Source organism: Ovis aries, chromosome 24 (assembly GCF_016772045.2).
Source record: "Ovis aries strain OAR_USU_Benz2616 breed Rambouillet chromosome 24, ARS-UI_Ramb_v3.0, whole genome shotgun sequence".
Lineage (NCBI taxonomy): Eukaryota > Metazoa > Chordata > Mammalia > Artiodactyla > Bovidae > Ovis > Ovis aries.
In genome coordinates this window covers 9,450,534-9,472,556 of record NC_056077.1, presented here as the reverse complement: position 1 = coordinate 9,472,556, position 22,023 = coordinate 9,450,534, and the positions used below count along the sequence as shown (strand labels likewise).

Sequence of the window (22,023 nt, the reverse complement as noted above, 5' to 3'; positions counted from 1 at the left end):
CCCCATCTTACTATCCCTAAGTGCTCCAAGTAGGGTGGTTGAGGCCCCGAGTTACCTCACTAAATATGGAAGAACTCAACAACTGGTTCAGCTCTTCACCCTCAACCCCAACTCCCAACTCAAAGGGCCAATGGTACCCACATGCCTTTGGAGCTGACCTTTTATGATGCACATTCAGGGCTACCCAGGCTTCCCTGGTGGCTCAGATGGTAAAGAATATGCCTGCAATGCGGGAGACCCAGGTTTGATTCCTGGTTCAGGAAGATCCCCTGGAGAAGGGAATGGCAACCCACTCCTGTATTCTTGCCTGGAGAATCCCATGGACAGAGGTCTACAGTCCACAAGGTTGGAAAGAGCTGGACACAACTGAGCAACTAACACACACACACACACACACACACACACACACACACACACAGATACATACACATGGGTACCCAAGGAGTACCCTCCTTGCCCCCTCCACAAAGGAATAATTTGTAGTGACTTTCCATCTGGCAACCTCCACTGGGATTCACTCCCAGCAGAATTCATGGGCAGGGAAAGGGCCGGGCTTGGGACAAGAGGACGTCATGAGAGACTGCGTGTGACCTTAGTAAGCACGTGATCTTCATTGCCTTCCCCCACGTCTCCAGGCCTCTGTGTCCTCATCGTCAAAGAGCGAGGCTGGAGGTTTGATGCCTTCCTTGGGCCTCTGCAGCTTTATGACTGCATGCTCCAATGAGCCCAGGTGCCAGGAAATACTACCCCTCTTCTCCAGATCCAGGCATTTCCCTGAGAAGTATCCTCCCTAAGCACAGACTCATGAATCAGACCAAGTCCTAACCGACTGAGCCTTCCTCTCTGTGCCGTGAGTGATGAGACTTTTGAGCTCCCCTGGCCTTGGGAAACTGCCCTCACGTGGTCTGGGTGCAGGGCTTTCGAAGCGCTGTCCTAAGGGACAGCTCTGACCCAGCCACGGCTGAGCGAGAGAGCTTGAGGTCAGGCCAGGTCTCTGCACAATGAAGTCCGAGCCCGCAAGGGAAGAGTTTTCTGAAGGAGAGGACCGCCTTCCTCTGGGCACAGAAGTTGCCAGACACGGGCAAGTGTGAGGTGGGGCATTGCACTGTGGCCACGCCAGGAGCTCTTCCCTGCTCTTCCTCCTGAGGGGGGCGCTGCTGACCCGGTTGGTCAGGTTTCTGAATACTCGTAGAGATGAGCTTCCTAGAGGGCAGGGTGACTGGCTGATAAAAGGTGACTTGTGCTTTCTGCTTCCTTCTTGCTGCAGCCCGAGTAGTGAAAGGCTCAGGCTCCTTTCACAGGAGACGCTTGGCCACCTCTTGCCCTCTGTCCCTTCCCTTCATCCCCACACAGTTCAGTGCCTTTGCTTGATCCTGGTGGACACCCCGCTCACATCTCCTTGGGCCACCCTGTCTACAAGATTACTTGTGAAACATTCATCCTGATGGCTTTGTGAAATGGAGTATTTCCAGCCATATTGGTAAATAGGATGCCACAGCCCTCGGGGATTCCAGCCTTCCAGGTATAAATGTCTGAGCCTGTGAAAGGAATGATTGCAATGAGCCCAGACGCTTGCATCTTCCCATACATAGACGAGCACTGCTGCCACTGCTGCTGCTAAGTCGCTTCAGTCGTGCCCGACTCTGTGCAACCCCATAGACGGCAGCCCAGCAGGCTCCTCTGTCCCTGGGATTCTCCAGGCAAGAATACTGGAGTGGGTTGCCATTTCCTTCTCCAATGCATGAAAGTGAAAAGTGAAAGTGAAGTTGCTCAGTCATGCCCGACTCTTAGCGACCCCATGGACTGCAGCCCACCAGGCTCCTCCGTCCATGGGATTTTCCAGGCAAGAGTACTGCAGTGGGGCGCCATTGCCTTCTCCAGATGAGCACTAAATTCCTTAATTTGAGATAACTGGTTTTCCTTAATTAACAGTAATCTTTCCATATTCAGACTACCTGCTCCTTGCTGCAAACTCCTATATAACTTGACTCCTCACCCGCCACCCTCCCTACCCTCCCAGGCTCCCAGAAACGGTTCTCTCAGGGTCACCTGAGATGCGGTCTCTGGGGCTTGAAGCCCTAACAATTTCCAGAGGATAAACATAACTCTCAACTTTCAGGTCGCGTGTATTTCTCTCTCTCTCTCTCTTTTTTTTTGGCAGGCAACAGCTTCCTGTATTTCTCTCTCTAGGCACAGGGTGGACTAGAAGAATGGGGAGTTTAATGCCCCAGGAGTGACCTTCATCCAGTGAAAGATGCGGGAGTGGATAAATCCGCCCATTGCTTGCCATCAAGGGGGGTAACTTGGGGGTGTATTCTTCACTGCCTCTCAGCCAGTCTTCAGCCAGGTTGGGACTTGGTGGCGCCCAGTTACCGCCCTGACACTGACATGCCTTTGATTGGCTTCTCCTCTTCCCTCTTCCCCTTGGGCTTCCTGGATCTCCTCCCTCCCAAATAGGCCAAGGTTCCTAGCTTCTGTCTCAGGGTCTGCTTGTGATGTTGTGATTTATAATATGACATATACATTTGGTCCTTGTTTCTAGAGCTGCTAAAATCCTCGGAGTTTCCTAAGCGACTGGAGCATAAAGGTGTCTTTTGTTATGTTAATGAGGTGACTTAAAAAGAGCTGGTTTTAGAAAAGGCAGAGGAACCAGAGATCAAATTGCCAACATCTGCTGGATCATGGGAAAAGCAAGAGAGTTCCAGAAAAACATCTATTTCTGCTTTATGGACTATGCCAAAGCCTTTGACTGTGTGGATCACAATAAACTGGAAAATTCTTCAAGAGATGGGAATACCAGACCACCTGATCTGCCTCTTGAGAAACTGGTATGTAGGTCAGGAAGCAACAGTTAGAACTGGACATGGAACAACAGACTGGTTCCAAATAGGAAAAGGAGTATGTCAAGGCTGTATATTGTCACCCTGCTTATTTAACTTCTATGCAGAGTACATCATGAGAAACGCTGGACTGGAAGAATCACAAGCTGGAATCAAGATTGCCAGGAGAAATATTAAGAACCTCAGATATGCAGATGACACCACCCTTATGGCAGAAGGTGAAGAGGAACTCAAAAGCCTCTCGATGAAAGTGAAAGAGGAGAGTGAAAAAGTTGGCTTAAATCTCAACATTCAGAAAACGAAGATCATGGCATCTGGTCCCGTCACTTCATGGGAAATAGATGGGGAAACAGTGGAAACAGTGTTAGACTTTATTTTTGGGGGCTCCAAAATCACTGCAGGTGGTGACTGCAGCCATGAAATTAAAAGACGCTTACTCCTTGGAAGAAAAGTTATGACCAACATAGATAGCACATTCAAAAGCAGAGATATTACTTTGCCGACTAAAGTCCATCTAGTCAAGGCTATGGTTTTCCCAGTAGTCATGTATGGATGTGAGAGTTGGACTGTGAAGAAGGGTGAGCACTGAAGAGTTGATGCTTTTGAACTGTAGTGTTAGAGAAGACTCTTGAGAGTCCCTTGGACTGCAAGGAGATCCAACCAGTCCATTCTGAAAGAGATCAGTCCTGGGATTTCTTTGGAACGAATGATGCTAAAGCTGAAACTCCAGTACTTTGGCCACCTCATGGGAAGAGTTGACTCATTGGAAAAGACTGTGGTGTTGGGAGGGATTGGAGGCAAGAGGAGAAGGGGACGAAAAAGGATGAGATGGCTGGATGGCATCACTGACTTGATGGACGTGAGTCTGAGTGAACTCCTGGAGTTGGTGATGGACATGGAGGCCTGGCGTGCTGTGACTCATGGGGTTGCAAAGAGTCGGACACGACTGAGCGACTGAACTGAACTGAAGAATGGGGCTGGTTGCCTGCCAGTGAAGCCAACCACATCCTTAGAGGATTGGAAGTCAGGGGAGGGCAGAGGGCCTGGAGATTTAATTCAGTCACCAATGGGCAGTTATTTAATCAAGGTTTCCCAGGTGGCTCACCTGCCGATGCAGGAGGCACAGGGGACCTGGGTTCGATCCCTGGGGCAGGAAGATCCCCTGGAGGAGGGCATGGCAACTCACTCCAGTATTCTTGCTTGGAGAATTCCATGGACAGAGGAGCCTGGCAGGCTACAGTCCATGGGGTCGCAAAAAGTCAGACGTGACTGAGTGACTGACCATACACACGCCTATGTAATGAAGGTCCCATAAAAATCCAAAGGGACAGCTACTAGGTTGGTGAGCATGTGAAAGTGTAGGGAGAGCAGTGTGCCTGGAGAGGGCATAGAAACTCCACGCTTTTCCCCCAAAACTTGTCCTATATATCTTTCCATCTGGCTGTTGATTCATACCCTTAAACATTCCTTGTAATTAATGGGTAAATATACTGAGTAAACTAGTGTCTTGAGTTTTGTGAGACACTCCAGCAAATTAGCCAAACCGAAGCAGGGGGTCCTGAGAATCTCTGATATTTAGATAGTTGGTCTGAAGTACAGATAACAGCCTGGACTTGCCATCGGCATCTAAAGAAGAAGGCAGTCTTGTGGGACTCAGCCCTTCACCTGTGGAGACTTAATTCAGCCTCCAGCTAGATAGTGTCAGAACTGAGTTGAATTGTAGGAGACAGCTGATGCTCTTGGAGCTGCTGCTACTAAGTCACTTCAGTCGTGTCTGACTCTGTGTGACCCCGTAGACAGCAGTCCACCAAGCTCCCCCGTCCCTGGGATTCTCCAGGCAAGAACACTGGAGTGGGTTGCCATTTCCTTCTCCAATGCATGAAAGTGAAAAGTAAAAGTGAAGTCGCTCAGTTGTGTCTGACTCTCTGCGACCCCATGGACTGCAGCCTACCAGGCTCCTCTGTCCATGGGATTTGCCAGGCAAGAGTACTGGAGTGGGGTGCCATTGCCTTCTCTGGATGCTCTTGGAGAGATCCACGTTAAGACATATCCTTTTGCAAACTTCACTGCAGCACTGGGAGAGGCATGGTGATTTTATTCCCTCTCCCACTAACGCCTGGAGAGGTTAATGACTCTTCCCCAAATGGTAGACTGTAGGACTCCAACTCAGTATCCTTTTCTCAGTGGCATGCTTTGGCGTCTTCTAGGCATCTCTGATGTAAGGGAGGACGCTGGGTTGCTTTGGGTGAAGATCAGCAAGGAATGGAGTCTTTTGCTGCTGTCTTTATTTTTATTCTCAAGACCAACAGTAGATTTGTTTAGAAGAAGACTTGCCCTTTGATTTAAGGGCTTCCCTTGTGGCTCAGCTGGGAAAGAATCTGCCTGCAATGTTAGAGACCTGGGTTCAGTCCCTGGGTTGGGAAGATCCCCTGGAGAAGGGAAAGGCTACCCACTCCAGTATGCCTGGAAAATTCCACGGGGTCGCAGAGAGTCAGACATGACTGAGCGACTGTCACTTCACTTTGATTTGAACTATTGATATCTTAATGGGTTATGAGAGCAGAGAGGGATATTTAGCCTTTTGGTTAAAATAGTATGGGAGGGTTAACTAGTGCCTTGGTTGATCCCAGGGTTGAGACCTTCAAGAAAAGTCACAGGATCATAGGGGCCCTAAGCCAGCTTTGGGCTTCCCTGGTGGCTCAGCGGTAAAGAATCCACCTGCAATGCAGGAGATAAGGATTCTCTCTCTGGGTCAGAAAGATCCCTTGGAGAAGGAAATGGCAACCCACTCCAGTATTATTGCCTGGAGAATCCCATGGACAGAGGAGCCTCGTGGGCTACAGTCCATGGGGCCACAAAGAATCGGGCATGACTAAAGTGACAGCATGTATGCAAAGCAGTTTGAGATCGCCTTGTCTAGTCTATGCCTTTCTTTTACAAACAGGGAAACTGAAGTTGAAAAAGGAAAAAGTCCTTAGGGTCACTAGGTAACATGGAGATTAGGGTCTAAAAGAGAGTAAAGGAAATAAATACAGGTGATCAGAGATTGTGCTAGAATCAGGAATCTTGGCATTTGCTAAGTTATTCCGTGGCTGGGGTTATCCAGAATACCTGGAACTGAGCAAGTATGCAAAGATCTATCTAAACTTTGAGAGAACCACTTCAGGAATGGATTAGTGATGTCTGCCTTGGTGCTCCAGTAAAGATAAGGTCAGGAAGGCTGGAATCTTGGATAGCTCATGTGTTAGTACCCTCAGGCTGGAATTTGGAGGGACACTGAAGGAAGATCACCAGTGATAAAATAAGAAAGTGGCTGGTTTGGAGTTTAGCTTACCCCCTTCACCACCCCAGATTACTTTTTTGCTCTGTCCTTCTTTCTCAGAATTCTATCATACCACTTTGGAATCCCCATAACCTATTCGAATGCACACACACTTTATTTTACACAGCAGACAATTAAAGCAAACATTCTGGATCTTGCTCCAAATGTTGCCTTTAGCATCTTGTCTCTCCTAGTACCAAAGTCTCACTTGAGTCTCTTTCTTTCCCCATATGCAAAATAAAAGTGTTGGGCCAGCTCACTAATTCTCAATAAAACATTCAAAGGAACAATAGTCCTACAGGATTGTAGCAGCTATTATATGGAATAGCTTTCCATGATTAATATTTTTGGAATATTGCTGGACTGATAAGAAAACATTTTTTAAACTGCAAGGCACCTTAGATCTTTACTAAGAATCCACCTTCAAGCTATTCAGGTAGGCAGATTTCCCCAGGCTTATTTGGAAACAGAAAATACATCATACGTGATAGTCTTTAAAGGACTTTGAGCTTCAGAATGCTGTAATTTTTACCAATTTCCTTTAAGATGCATAATCAGTGATTGACTCACTTTAGATCTCTCCTGCAGATATGATATGGTGGTTGATTTTTAACCACAGTGTTTAAGTGGCTCAAAGCAAATGGCAACCCTGGGGGTCTTTAGTTGAGCATTTGAAGATAAATCAATTGAACTGAGAACAATTGAAACCATTTGTTCTTTTAAGAGCAGACTAGGTTGTTTCAATTACATTAATGATGTAAATAATGTGATAAAACCAACAGGCAGAACTGACTGCAGAGACTAGGGGGCCTTTTGCAGGGGGCATACATAGCTTTTGTCAGCATAGTTGCTATGAAGGTTTTCTGTCTGAACATTTCAAGTAGCAAAATCCTCCTCAGTGCCCCCACCCTCCAGCCCCAACACACACTGTTACAGCCTCCATCCACATGTGGTGGAGTTCTAGGTGCCTGACCCTCAGTGGTTCTCCACACTGGGGAGATGTGCAGGCTGGGGCAGCCTGTGTCTGCCAGAGAGACAGACTGTTCCTTCAGATGAAGGGCCGTCGTCTTCTTGCCTAATCAAAAGAGGTCACACTTGTTTGATCTACCTTTCTGCAAGTCTGGTTGTGAACAACTTCAAACTCTTCATATGAATAGTTTTCGCCAAGACTATTTCAGCATCAGCATTAAGATAAAGGGATGAAAAGCAGAGTGGGTATTAACCAGGGAGTCATTAGCATCACCTATGGAATCAAAGGGCTTCCCAGGTGATGCTCGTGGTAAAGAACCCACCTGCCAATGCAAGAGATGTAAAACATGTGGGTTCAATTCCTGGGTCAAGGAGATCTGCTGGAGGAGGGCATGGCAACCCACTCCAGTATTCTTGCCTGGAAAATCCCCATGGACAGAGGAGCCTGGCAGCCTACAGTCCATGGGGTTGCAAAGAGCGGGACATGACTGAAGTGACTTAGCAACCTGATGCAAAGAACCGACTCACTAGAAAAGACCCTGATGCTGGGAAAGATTGAAGGCAGGAGAAGAAGGGGACAACAGACGATGCGACGGTTGGATGACATCACCAACTCAAAGGACATGAGTTTGAGTAAGCTCTGGGAGTTGGTGATGGACAGAGTAGCCTGGCGTGCTGTAGTTCATGGGGTCACAAAGAGTCGGACATGACTGAGTGAATGAATTGAAACATGCTTGGCCTCACCACTGAAGATTTTGATGGTGGAGATCTAAAGTGGGGGTAGGCATCAGTATTTTAAAATGCTTCACATATAACAACCCACCTGTCCGATAGGAGACTGGATATATGAAATGTGGTGTATTCATTCAAAGGAAAGCTGCTCAGTAATAAAAAGAAAAAAGTTGTTGTTACATGCAGCAACATGGACATTAGGTTAAGTGAAAAAAGTCAGTCACCAAATAATATATACAATGTAGAATTATCTTTTAAATGACATTTGAAAATAAGCAAAGCTTAAAACTCAACATTCAAAAAATGAAGATCCTGGCATCTGGTCCCATTGCTTCATGGCAAATAGGTGGGGAAACAAGGGAAACAGTGACAAACTTTATTTTCTTGGACTCCAAAATCACTGCAGATGGTGACTGCGACCATGAAATTAAAAGACACTTGCTCCTTTGCTGAGGTCCTTTAATGGACTGGAACCTGGTGGTCCAGAGTCGATGATAAGAAAGTAAAGGAGAGAAAGAGGCTGATACTCCTTGGTTTACACAGAAAGCCAATAAAGCCCCTGCACGGGGCTTGCTATGTTCACGGAGGCCTCAGGCGCCCTCTCAATGGGGTGAAGGCACAGAGTGCCTTCTGGAGAGGGTCTTAGAAGCCCAGGCAGGAAAGTGAACTCAGAGAGCCTCTGCACTCCAGAGATATAGCCTGAGAGAGAGAGAGAGAGAGAGAAAGAAAGAAAAAAAAAGACACAGGGCCCAGAGCTCTGATGGAGCAAAGGTGTTTTAATCAACATGGTGTGGGCATGTATACTGTCTTACAAGGTAGTTATTCTCAGCAAAGATAAAGATTAAAATTCCAGCCTTACAAAACATAGGCAATCCATATTAAAGAGAGAGAGAGTTGTAAACAATCATTTTTACTGTATGGTTCACAAGAACGAAGAGGGTGCTTATCACCATATAGAAAAACTAATGAAGGAAATGCCTGGATTCCTCAGCCCCCAGGAGAGGCTTGTCTCTCCTCTTAATTCCTGAATGGAATTAATAAGGAACAGAGAATTCCTGACAGATCCAAAACAGCACACAGGAAGCCTCCTGTTAAATGCTTCCTGACTCTCCTTGGAAGACAAGTTACGGCCAACCTAGACAGCACATCAAAAAGCAGAGACATAACTTTGCCAACAAAGGTCAAAGCTATAGTTTTCCCAGTAGTCATGTATGGATGTGAGAGTTGGACTATAAAGAACGCTGAGCACTGAAGAATTGATGCTTTTGAACTGTGGTGTTGGAGAAGACTCTTGAGAGTCCCTTGGACTGCAAGGAGATCCAACCAGTCCATCCTGAAGGAAATCAATCCTGAATATTCATTGGAAGGACTGATGCTGAAGTTGAAACTCCAATACTTTGGCCACCTGATGAGAAGAACTGACTCATTGGAAAAGACCCTGATGCTGGGAATGATTGAAGGTGGGAGGAGAAGGGGATGACAGAGGATGAGATGGTTGGATGGCATCACAGACTCTTTGGACATGAGTTTGAGCAAGCTCTGGGAGTTGGTGATGGCCAGGGAAGCCTGGTGTGCTGCAGTCCATGAGGTCGCAAAGAGTCGGGCATGACTGAGAGACTGAACTGAACTGAATACGTTGTATAGGAAAACATAACTGGTTTCTACTAGGAAGTAGTGGCATCATCAACAAAGGGACACAAGGGCACTTTCTCAGTTCAGTTCCGTTCAGTCCCTCAGTTGTGTCTGACTCTTTGCGACCCCATGAATCGCAACACGCCAGGCCTCCCTGTCCATCACCAACTCCCAGAGTTCACTCAAACTCACGTCCATCAAGTCGGTGATGCCATCCAGCCATCTCATCCTCTGTCGCCCCCTTCTCCTCCTCCTGCCCCCAATCCCTCCCAGTATCAGAGTCTTTTCCAATGAGTCAACTCTTTGCATGAGGTGGCCAAAGTACTGGAGTTTCAGCTTTAGCATCATTCCTTCCAAAGAAATCCCAGGGCTGATCTCCTTCAGAATGGACTGGTTGGATCTCCTTGCAGTCCAAGGGACTCTCAAGAGTCTTCTCTAACACCACAGTTCAAAAGCATCAACTCTTCAGTGCTCAGCCTTCTTCACAGTCCAACTCTCACATCCATACATGACCACAGGAAAAACCATACCCTTGACTAGATGGACCTCAGTCGGCAAAGTAATGTCTCTACTTTTGAATGTGCTATCTAGGTTGGTCATAACTTTTCTTCCAACGTGTAAGAATCTTTTAATTTCATGGCTGCAGTCACCATCTGCAGTGATTTTGGAGCCCCCAAAAATAAAGTCTGACACTGTTTCCCATCTATTTCCCATGAAGTGATGGGACCAGATGCCATGATCTTCGTTTTCTGAATGTTGAGCTTTAAGCCAACCTTTTCACTCTCCTCTTTCACTCTCATCAAGAGGCTTTTGAGTTCCTCTTCACTTTCTGCCATAAGGGTGCTGTCATCTGCATATCTGAGGTTATTGGTATTTCTCTTGGCAATCTTGATTCCAGCTTGTGTTTCTTCCAGTCCAGCGTTTCTCATGATGTACTCTGCATAGAAGTTAAATAAGCAGGGTGACAATATACAGCCTTGATGTACTCCTTTTCCTATTTGGAACCAGTCTGTTGTTCCATGTCCAGTTCTAACTGTTGCTTCCTGACCTGCATACAGATTGCTCAAGAGGCAGGTCAGGTGGTCTGGTATTCCCATCTCTCTCAGAATTTTCCACAGTTTATTGTGATCCACACAGTCAAAGGCTTTGGCATAGTTAATAAAGCAGAAATAGATGTTTTTCTGGAACTCTCTTGCTTTTCCCATGATCCAGCAGATGTTGGCAATTTGATCTCTTGTTCCTCTGCCTTTTCTCAATCCAGCTTGAACATCTGGAAGTTCATGGTTCACGTATTGCTGAAGCCTGGCTTAGAGGGCACTTTCTAGGGGTGAGGAAAATGTTCTGTTCCTTGTTTGGGGTGATGCATCTACACAGATGCATATCACTTTGAAACTTAAACTGAATCCTTCAAAGATGCATTTTATTTTATATAATTTATGTCTTATTTCAATAGAAAAAAGTTGAACCTCTCCAAATTAGGGTCCTGTAACCTGTGCTAAAGTCCAAGAAATGATCATCTCCACCCAAGAGATGGGCCCAATCCAGCTCAGCCAAGTTACAGCTTCAAGAACGGAACACTTCTCAGTTCTCTGCCTTGTATCACACCACTCCACAATCTTACCCTCCAGAATTTCTCCCATCCTTTCTCTGTGGGTGATAAAACTCTGGAGAACTCGGCATACAGCCACCAACTTAATAATAAACAAATAGGTGTCCAGGAGCTCTGCTTCCGTTCCTGTCTCCATTTCAGTGGCCATATCTGCACTCCTGGAAGGGGTCCCTTCTCTCCCAGGTCACTTTGTGGTTTATCGAGCACCTACTATGTGCTGGATCTTGGGGGCTCCTTTACCAAGGAGTTTCCTCGTTTTCAAAATAACCCTGAGAAGTTGATTTTTTTTTTTTTACTGTCTTCCCCATTTTTCTGACTAGCAAATCAACTAAGAAGATGAATAATGGTCCTGGAGGTGGCACCAGGCCGGTTAAGTGGAGAACTCAGGGTTAGAACAGTGATTGTAAAACTCCTTACACTTTAAGGTCTCGTTTCTTCCAGGGCCTGAAGGGGAAAAAGTAGTGTTGGAAGGAGTGTAAAAGGGGCAAATGTCCTAACTCGGCAATGCTTTTCAAGCCCAGCTACCAGAATCCAAGTCAGTCAGGCCCCACACACCCAGGAGTCCCATGCTCTCTGGTTTGACCCTGCTGGTAGCTTAAAAGTGGCAGCTTCAGGGCGACTTTTGTTTGGTATAACTTAGAAAACAAGAACGAAGCAAGTGGAGGGTGTCCAGACGTCTTTAGTTTTAGATTTGTGGCTCCCTGAGACCCGAGGAGTGGGTTCCTCTTTGGGGTTGGCGAGGCACAGGGAGAGGCTTTGGAGCAGATTCTGTGGCGTGTGTGTGTGTGTGCGCGCGCTCGTGTGTGTTGGCGCGCCTGTGCGTGGAAGGGGGATTGCTGTACCCAGCGCAAGGCACTGGGGGAGGAGGAAGCGGTAGCAGAGATCTGAATAATTGATTCTTCAGCCGCACCAGACGCCTGGGAGCGGGCGGAGATCGTGGTTTCAGCACCACGGACAGCGGCGCGCCCGCCTCAGGCGCCCCCGCCGCCAGCCAGCCGCCTATCCCGGCCTTACCGCCGCCGTGCGCTCCGGGAGCCGGTGGCCGCGGTCTGCGCCGCCGCCGAGGGACTGCGGGGTCTGCCTCGGCCCGCCTCCGGGGAGGGCGGCTGCGGACTGGAGACTTTCTCGCCCGCCGGAGCTCCAAACCTTTTCGGCTTTCGCGGGGGCTGCAGCGTCTCGCCGACTGAGAATAAGTCCCCAAGTTGGCGTGGGGGGCGCCCCTGCCTTCCTCCTCCTCTTCCTGCGAGGCGACCGCAGCAGAAGCACGCCTCGGGAGCCCGGTTGAGCCAGTTCTGTGAACCAGGGTGGCCGGGAGCTCTCCGGACTCCCGCCGGGAAGTGGGGAGCTGAACGCCTGGCGTGGAGCTGGCCCCACAGCTAAGGGCTTAGAGGGAGCTGCCTGTCCGCGCCCACGCCCCCCCCCCGCCCGCGCCTCTCTCGGCCGGGGACCGCGGGGATCCCCGGCCACACGAGCGCGCGCGCTCCCACATCCACTCACACACACACTCGCCCTCACACATCCGCCAGCCCGGAGCCGGGGCTGCGGAGACGGCTCGCGCGCGCTCGGAGGACCGGGGCAGCGACTGTCCGGAGTGGGGCAGGAAGCCCAGCTCGGGCTCTTGGAGGGAGGCGCCGAGGGCTTAGCCGGAGCATGGGTCCCGCTGAACGCTGAGTCGCGGCCGCAGCCATCAGCCCTGGAGATGACCAGGGGCGGCCACTGCTGAGAACTATGTGGAGAGAGGCTGCGGTGAGTGCCGGCGCGGGACGCGGGGCCTCGATAGCCCCTTCGGGAAGAGGACGGTGGGAGGCTTTCACAGGAGGGGCGACAGGACTGCAGGAGGGTCGTTGCGTGGGGAACATCGCAGCTCCCTCGGGGGTCCGGGGCTGAGGGACCCGGAGTCCTTCCTTCCCTCCCTCCTGCCGGCACATCGCAAACTCAACCCGCCCCTCCCCCACCTCAGCCCCCATCCCCTCCTCTTTGTCTCCCTACCCCCCTGCTTGCTCAGAAGCTCCTGGCCGCACTACTCCTGGCTGCCGGCGCCGGGGAGGCGGCAGGGGGTGAAAGCCGATGTGCCTGGTTAGCTTCTCGAGGGTGGCCAACCCAGGGCTCCGGTCCTCCTGTGCGCCCCGGGAGTGAAGCTCTCCATTTCGGCCACACGGTTTTAGGAGCCGCACTGGGGGACGTCTCGGGCACAGAGCTTCAGCTTCCCAGCTCGGGCCGAACCCCCACTGTGCGCGCAGGGGGCGGGGGTGGGGTGGGGGGGCTGTGTGAGCATTGCAGACTGCAGTCGGTTCCCCCCGTCCCTCTGCCTCCCCTCCCCCCGCCCGTGGGCTGACCCTGTCTCTCCGTCTCTTTCTCCGCCTCGGTAGAGCCCTGCTGCAGAGCCTCCGGCTGGGATAGCCGCCCCCCGTGGGGGCGATGCGGACTGCGCGGGACGGCCAGGGGAGCGCGCGGGGGCCGCAGCATGCGGGAACCCGCTAAACCCGGTGGCTGCTGAGGCGGCCGAGATGCTCGTGCGCGCAGCGCGCCCCACCGCATCCTCGACCTTCTCTGGCTACAGGTACGTCCCAGCGGGAAACCTGGGCCCCGCCGGGGTTCCGGGAGAAGGAACAGTCAGCCGGAGGAAGAGCGGGAGAAGAAGGATCAGGGAGAGAGGGAGCGAGAGAGAGAAAGCGGGAGAGGGCGCAGCAGGAGCGAGGCGCGGGAGGAGCACCAGGGGGCGCTGCGGCTCCGCGCTCGCGGGGCTCTGCCGAAGAGCGCCGAGGCCCGCGCGAGTTCGCCCCAACTTCCCCTCGGCGCCAGGCAGCGCCTGGCCCGAGGGGCGCGCGCCTGAGCACGCGTGCCCGACGACGCTGGTATCTGCTGGCGGGCGCGGCCGTGCACCTGGCGCGGTCCATGTGTGGACCTCCACTGGTGGAGGACGGGCTTGTGGACTCCTGATGGCCTTGGGCCCCTCTACTGCGGGCTTGCGGAGGTGCGCAGAAATGCACGCGTGCCTGTGAGGGTGCGCGGCCCACTGCCCACGAGCACCTAAGACTTGGTAACAGAATCTGAAGTGGGAAAGCCTGGGGTTGGGGGTGGGCCAGTGCGACACAGTTCACGTCGGTCGGAGAGCTTCTGCCGAGCCAACCCACCCCGCCCAGCCCCACGCACGTTCCTTGCCAGCTCCCACGCGTCGGCCCGCGGGGGGAACGTGCCTCCCCTCCAGAATTCTGCATTGCATATGGCGTGCGAGAGAGATTGTGTGTATGTGTGTGTCCGAGCCTGTGTGTGCCCGCGTGAGTGTAGGGGGCGGGTCCTGGGGCTGCTGGCGGTTGCTTCCTGGCCCCTCTGCGCAACGTGGGGCGGACCTTAAGTTTCCTCCAGGCACCCCGGATTCTCAGGCGCAAGAGCGAGCGTCCTCAATTCCATGCGCTTGGGGCGGTCCCTGCTCGAGAGGTGCGGGGTCTAGCGTGGGTGCTGAGTGGCGCCAGGTGGGTGATGAATCCCCGTGGGTTCGCAGGGGGCGGGGCCAGTCAACTAGCCTTGCGCCGTCGCTCGGCCGCCTCCGCACACTGGGGCTGGCCCGTAGTTTGCGCCGGGTTCGCAGGGGGCGGGGTCGGTAACTTGGACTCGCGGGGGTGGGAGAGGGGTGGGTGGAGGGTTTGCTCCGTGCGCCTACGTCAGGGGCAGTCGCCAAGTGGTGCCACTTAGGGAGTGCGGTGGAGATGTGGGTTGAGTCGAGGAGAGAGGAGGCTGAATGCGAAGGTGGGTTTGAGGACAGTTACGGAGAATCAGCTCAGATTGGAGTTGTGGGCTGAGTTGCAGATGGGTCGCGGGACGTGGATGGCCAGGGGATGGGGAACGGGGTCAGAGACTCCAACAGCTCTCCCTGGGGTGGTTTCCGTACCTGGCTGCCCAGAGCAAGGGGCTGGGTGGGTGAACCCCCTCCTCTAGAACCCTCGCGCACGCCATGGCGCTGACTCTTCTTCTCCACCTTGCAGGGACCGTAAGTGGCGAGTATGGGCAGACTGGGCTACTGGACCTTGCTGGTGCTGCCGGCCCTTCTGGTCTGGCGCGGTCCGGCGCAGGGCGCGGCGGCGGAGAAGGGTCCCCCGGCGCTGAACATCGCCGTGCTGCTGGGTCACAGCCACGACGTGACGGAGCGTGAACTGCGAAACCTGTGGGGCCCGGAGCAGGCGGCCGGGCTGCCCCTGGACGTGAACGTAGTAGCGCTGCTGATGAACCGCACGGATCCCAAGAGCCTCATCACACACGTGTGTGACCTCATGTCAGGGGCGCGCATCCACGGCCTGGTGTTTGGGGATGACACCGACCAGGAGGCCGTGGCCCAGATGCTGGATTTTATCTCCTCACAGACTTTCATTCCCATCCTGGGCATCCACGGGGGCGCATCTATGATCATGGCTGACAAGGTAAGGCCGGGAGGCGACGGGCTGTCAGAACCCCAGCGCGCGCCAGTCATACGGCGGCCACTGCAAATTTTCGGAAGCCCCTGGCGACCGTCTTAATCTGAAAGGGGGTTGTGGCCACCGACCCTGGGGAGAGCCAGGTCCTGCTTCTCCAACCTGGAATCGAATGAAAACGCTTTTTGCTTTGGTTCTGAAAGGGGGGGTACTCGGAGGCACCTTGGGTGTGCCAGGAAGAACTCAGTAAATGCAGAAGTAAATGGGGTGGTGGAATGCTTAGAGATGGCTAGGTGGTGCACAGAGGTGAGCCTGGGGGCAACTTGAAACAATAAGCTTTATATTCCTACAGTATCCGTTCTACCTGATTGTGTTGTGGCAAATGTCTATTTTTTCCCCTACTAAAAGCCATGGAAACTATTTTTAAAGGATCAAACGTGGGAATATTGTGGAATAAAATGCAAAGTTTTAGGTAAAACAGAAAAAGGCAGAAAAATGTCATGTTTCCACAGACTGTCTACAATTAGAGGAAGTGGGGTGGGAAGTCTGAGGAGCCCTAGGCTAACGGCACACAGGTCTGTGTTTCTCCAAGGGAGTGGCTGTGAGTGGAGAGAAGGGACTGCTGACCCAGAGCATGGTGGTGCTGGGTGATCCTACTGGTTGCCTGGGTGGGACTGCCCAGGGCTCCGAGGCCCTCAGATGGAAGGGTTGGCTCCCAAGGATGGGTTTTGATATCGGTAGTTGGAGAGTGTCCCAGTGAAGGAAAGGTGTCCAGATCTCTTGGCTTAGAGTGGGAGGGAGGGTCTTTCTGTGGATCACCTGGGGGTGTTGGTGTGGAGAAGACGGGTCTGGAGATTGGAGTGAGATGTTCTGAGGGCCTGGTTTGAGAACTGTGCCGAAGTGCAGGTGGAAAAGAGGCAAGGTGAAGAATGAGAAAGAAGGGGAGGGTTGGTGTTTGTGGGTGCCCTGTGCTTCTATCTAAGCCCCGGAAGAGAAATGGGGGGGTGTCAGGAAGGGAAGTGTGAACGTACTTGTGCGCTGTGGGTGCCCCCAGCCCCGAGACCTTTTTGGAGCGTGTTCCTTAGATAGCAGGAGACGTCCCAATGGAGCCAGCAGACGTTTATCATAGCACGTTGCCTCTGATGCTCTCAAAGCACTTTTACATCCGTCAAATCAAATACTGCTTCTGCCTCAGCAATTCCCACCAGCTCCTTTGGGAACCGTATTAATTCTTTCAGGTCTCCTGGGCTGCGGCACATTCTGTTGAAATACACAACTGATGCAGTATCTTATTAAACATTCCTTTTAAATGGTTTGCAACCTAGCAGAATTCTTATGTGTGGTTGAGTATTTTCCCAGCCGCCTTTCAGTTTTTTTGCGGGGGTTCCTTTCTGGGATGAAAAAAGTAGGGAACAGCTGTGTCTTGCCACTGGTATGTGGCCATTTCAGAACTGGAAAAGGTCTTCAAGTCTATTAGAGCATCCTGTAACTTTCAGGTGAAGAGATTGAGGTTCAGGGCAATTCAGGACTTAGCTAAGACCACACGGTATGTGATGGAACTAGATCTCTTGTTTTCTGGTCCTCTGGTTTCTGATGAATGCACTAAGGAGGAGAACAGCATTTCCTAGCAGGGTTTTGGAGTGTGATTTGGGCTTTAAATATCACCACTGATTCCTTCTCCCTTCTGAAGTTTTGACGGAGCAACATGCACTTAAACAGGAGCCATATTGAAAGTGAAATTTCTGTATCGACTAGGGCCCAGCACAATCAGTGGAGAAATACGGTAAAAGCTGAGTAGGAGAAGTGTTGCCTGCTGTGGGGCTTGGGCTCTTACCTGACTTACCCATCTGACTAGAGGCAAAGAAGCAGGAACAGAAGTGGGCTTATAGTTAGCATTCCCTTCATATGCAGTGGCCCACCCATGTCTAGCTCTGACTTACTAGACCTCTAAGAGGGTTTTAGGAAGGGAGTTTTGAGAAGTCCAGAGGATATGGGTGGAAGCATCTTCTCTTGCAGAATTAAACTGCCTTATAGGGATTGGACATGAGTGTGACCCCACTTAAAGAAGAAAGAGGGCTTCAGGAAAGGGCAAGAGGAAAATGAGAAAGGATGAGATGTCAAGATGAGAAACTGATTTAAGAGGGGGTGGAGAGGAGAGGAATAAAAGGGTGCCTTGGCTCAAAAGTGGTGAAAGGAGTTGGATGGTCTTCATTACCGTTGGGGCTTTCCGAGTTGGTTTTGATGGCAGGAGATCAAAGAAGCCATGGGATAACATTAGGGCATATGTTGGGTCCCCTATGTGGGATGTGCAAGTGATGTAAAGAGGAGTGGGGCTGAGGAGTGGGATTTCGGGAAACCTGATTGTGTTAAAGGGAAGAGATCGTCTGGGGTGTGAACAGCCCTTCCTTCCATTAGCAACACGTTGAGTTGGCTTGTGTCTTAGCTGCCTGTTTCTGTGGAGTTGCAGTCTGGCTCTGAAGAAGCAGTCATGGGCATCGCCTTGCTCGGTTGGGCGTGCGCTCGGTCTTGTGGCCACAGAATCCGAGTCTCCCCAAACCACTGAGACCTCTCTGTCCCCCTATGAGATGACATCATTTGGTAAAGCCCAGCACATACCTGTATTGTTTGCACTTCTAAATTGGTAACATGATCGAGTCTTGGTGAGTAAGAATGGCAGTTAATTTGACTATCAATTAAATTGAGCCTCTCTCCCCAGTTCTTACCTTTTCCCCAGTCTTTTTACCCTTGGTGGGGGGAGGGGGGAGGAAAGAACAGAGCTTTGTAATAATTGAAATGTGTGAAGTGGCAGATTTTTGTGGTTTCATTTAATTTACAATGGAGATATTAATTTTTGCTTCTATCACTGGGTGGTCTTGAAATATAATTAATTTAGAGGTGAAAATAATGCTGAACATTGATAGAGTTCTAACCTTATCTTGGTCTGGCCATTTTGTTGCCATGCACATGAAATACCCTCTGATTTTAGTAACAGCCCTAGTAAATCGAGCATAGACACTGGACTTTTATGTTGCTGCTCAATGTCCTCACCTCCTCCCCTTCCCCCCTTATTTCTAACTGCTCCACCGGAGGGAAAAGGCAAGGCTTACATTTTAGCTACATCCATCCATGTCAGTTACTGCGTGGGTTTTGCTTTATGTATTATTTCTATATATACTTTTTATCTCCTCTACTGGAGTGTAAGTTCCTTGAGGACAGATTTTTTTTTTAAAGTGTTTATGTGTATATGTATATTTGAAATAATGATATTCCTCCTCCACAGACAGTTTATAAAAATAATGTCTTTTCATTACAGAGCACTTAGAAAGTGTATTAAAGTTTAAAGAAGAAAATAAAAATCTTTAAATCTCATCGCCAGGGGTAACCACTGTGGACTCTTGGATCTCTTTTGTTTTAAGCTCTATGTATTTAGTTATAAGGGCTTCCCTCATGGCTCAGTTGGTAAAGAATCTGCCTGCAGTGCAGAACCTGGGTTTGATTCCTGGGTCGGGAAGATTCCCTGGAGAAGGAAATGGCAACCCACTCCAGTATTCTTGCCTGGAGAATCCCACGGACAGAGGAGCCTGGCGGGCTACAGTCCATGGGGTCACAAGAGTCGGACACGACTGAGTGACTAACCCACCACCACCATTTAGTTATAAGTTCAGGATTAAATTGTGTGTGTATATTGTTTTGTTTATTGTACTTTGTATCCTGTGGACTTTCTTAGAAGATCCAGGGTTTTTGTTTATCCTGGAAGAATCTCAGCCATTATCTGTTGGATGTTTCCTTTCTAACCTTCTCTTTCTCTTGTAGTTAGTCTCTCAATAATTTCTCTGTGTATCCGAAACATTTTTTTAAAGTTCTCTGTCTCTCTGTGCTGTGTTTGTACGGTGTTTCCTCAATTCTTTATTCTAGTTAACCTGCTCTTTTCATTTGTGTCTGGTATATTTTTTTTGCCTGTGAAGTCTTAAATTTCAACACTGATTCATTTTATTTCTAAGATACATAACGGCTTTCTGCTTTTGTTTTGTTGAAACAATACCGTCTCATACCTTCCTGCTTGTGTTTTATTGAACCCTCTTCTCACTTTGTGGGTGTAAATCTCTTCTGTCCCTTTGAGGATTTGAAAAATACTTCTTATGGAGTCCTCCTCTGATTGCTCTAGCATCTTTTCTTCTTCCCGTGTGAATTCTTCTGTTTTGTAGAGTTTGATCGTTGGATATCCTCATATGTCCTCGAATTTTTGTTTGTGAACTTATTGTCAAGGCAGTTTTATGGCTTCTTCTGCCCTGTAGCTATAAGCTGGTGTGTTTTTTAATCAGAGGTCTTGTCAACAGCTCAGCTCAGAGCTCTTTTTCTGCTCTGTACACTGTGGTGGAGGCTTGGGTCCTGGTCTCCTGTAGGTGCTCTCATTCTGGCCCCATTACACATGCAGGGACGTTCCTGTGGCTGTGACTCACGGTGGATGGTGCAGACATCTTGTCCCCATTCACGGTCAGCTGCATGGTTTGGGTCCAGTCCTGCCCCTCGTCCCCTTGGTAGATCTTGGGACCTCTGCTCCCACGGCTCACATCAGACTTACTCCCCCCTGCACTTTGATTCCTCCTGAAATTGTAGAATCTCATCGTTTGATTCATTTATTTTTAGGGAGCACCTTCTATTTCTGATCTGTGATTCCCTTATTTTCAAGCAGCATTTTATAAATTTTGAGATATCTAAAGTTTGATCTATAAATTCTGTGTCTTAGGAGCAGAAGAGGGAGGCAGCTGAATGTGTTCTCTCTGATTTTGACCCAGTTATATTTCACAACCTGCTTTTATTTCTTTCAAACTTGATTGTGTAGTCTTGGAATTTTTCCTTATCATTAAATCGACTTCTCAAACAAGATTTTAAACGGTGCGGAATGTTCTGTGTATACCATAATGATTTAAACTTTTCTTCTGTTTTTCCCACCTTTAGTAAGGTTGGTTTGTGCTCTGCGTGTGTGTTCTTTTGGGCACCTTGCACTGATCTTTGCTCTTTGCCTTCGTTTCTGGGTAAATATATGGTGACTGAGTGAGTCAAGTCACTGGTTTGGATGCCAGCTTGCTGCAGTTTCTGGAAGAACTGACCGTGCTGTGGGTCAGGGTTTTCCACCCAGTGTTTGTTCCCAAATGCTGACTGATTCCATGGGTGTGTGCCAAGTCTCCTCTTCTCTCTAGTGGGCAGAGAATCACTAGCCATCCTGAGGATTAACAGAAGGTGGGGGCTTCCATATGAAAGGCCTCCGTAGCTCTGCTGAGTAACAGCTCACCTGTAGGAGGCTGCTGCACTCGTAACCCGGCAGCTCCGAGTTTGGGTGGGAGTGATGAGCCTACCCATTAAACTCAGAAAGCTCCTGGAAAGGGCAGACACACACATCAGAAGGGTGACGGAGCCCACTCAGATCCTGTTGTAGAGGCATCAGGTGGTTCCTGGGAGAGTGAGTGGGGAGCCCTATCTTCAGCTTTTCCATGAGGCACGTCAGATGCAGTCATCACTCCTCCTCACAGAAGTCATGGAGAACCAGCCACCACCCCGAGAAGCATGGTGACCTTTCCATGGGGCCTTGGCTGGGGGAGGGGGGGTCCCTGCTCATCACCTGGACCCTTGACAGATGTGGTCTGGCAGGGTTGGGGGAGTGTTCATCTTCTCTTTGGTAGCCTCACGTGGGAAATGCTTCTCTAGGTAGAGTGAGAGGGAGACAGAAAGATAATGACAGAGAGAAAGAGAGTGTGGAAAATCTCGGATTTATAACAGGGGCTTGTTGGCTTCTGATAAGGCCATCATGAAAAGGAATGGTTATAATGTTACTAACTAGTGTGGTTTGTTCTAGGCTGCCCCTTAATTATTTAAATTTGAATTACTTGCCAACGTTTTAAAGTTAGGCGGTATCACATTGATTTTAAATCCAAATTTCTTGCTGCTTTGGGAAAATCAGAAGGCCTGGTAACCCTGGCCTTGCTTCTCCCCATAGTGACGGGTGGCTGGAGATGAATAGTGCCCCTCCCCGCCCCTTAAATTGGAAAAGGAAATGGCAACCCACTCTAGTATTCTTGCCTGGAGAATCCCCATGGACAGAGGAGCCTGATGGGCTACAGTCCATGGGGTTGCAAAGAGGTGGACACGACTGAGCGCCCCCTTAAATGGGCCTGAAGCTTGTCCCCCCTTCAGACTCCAGTTTGCCCACTTCACTCACTTATGTTACAGAGCTGGTCCTGAAGGCACTGGGATTTGTGATCCCTGATAAGATAAAGAAAGAAGCTGGCCTTTGTTAAGAGGGTTGCTTTCCTTCTCTCGCAGACTGCTCCTTGAGAGGTGGAAAACTGGAGGTGTGCACGCAGCCACATTGCTATGCTCACAGCTGCCACCCCTAATCCACTGTAGCATTTTGTCCTTTTTGACCACAAGCCCTAAATTCTTCTCAACGTGGTCCTCCAGGAAGCCACTAGCAAGTTAGCTTGAGTTCGCTAACTACCAAGTTAGTTAACTTGA

General features: G+C 50.0%; 1 protein-coding gene across 1 annotated transcript in view; it reads left to right on the top strand.

Annotated features, from left to right (window-relative positions):
- Positions 1–15,042: 15,042 nt before the first annotated feature.
- Positions 15,043–22,023, top strand: part of GRIN2A (glutamate ionotropic receptor NMDA type subunit 2A) — a 440,165-nt gene continuing 433,184 nt past the window's right edge. Inside the window, exon 1 of the mRNA XM_027961880.3 lies at positions 15,043–15,519. Within this exon, the coding sequence (XP_027817681.1) occupies positions 15,106–15,519 (414 nt within the window). The 5' untranslated portion in view covers positions 15,043–15,105. The remainder of the gene's footprint in view (positions 15,520–22,023) is intronic.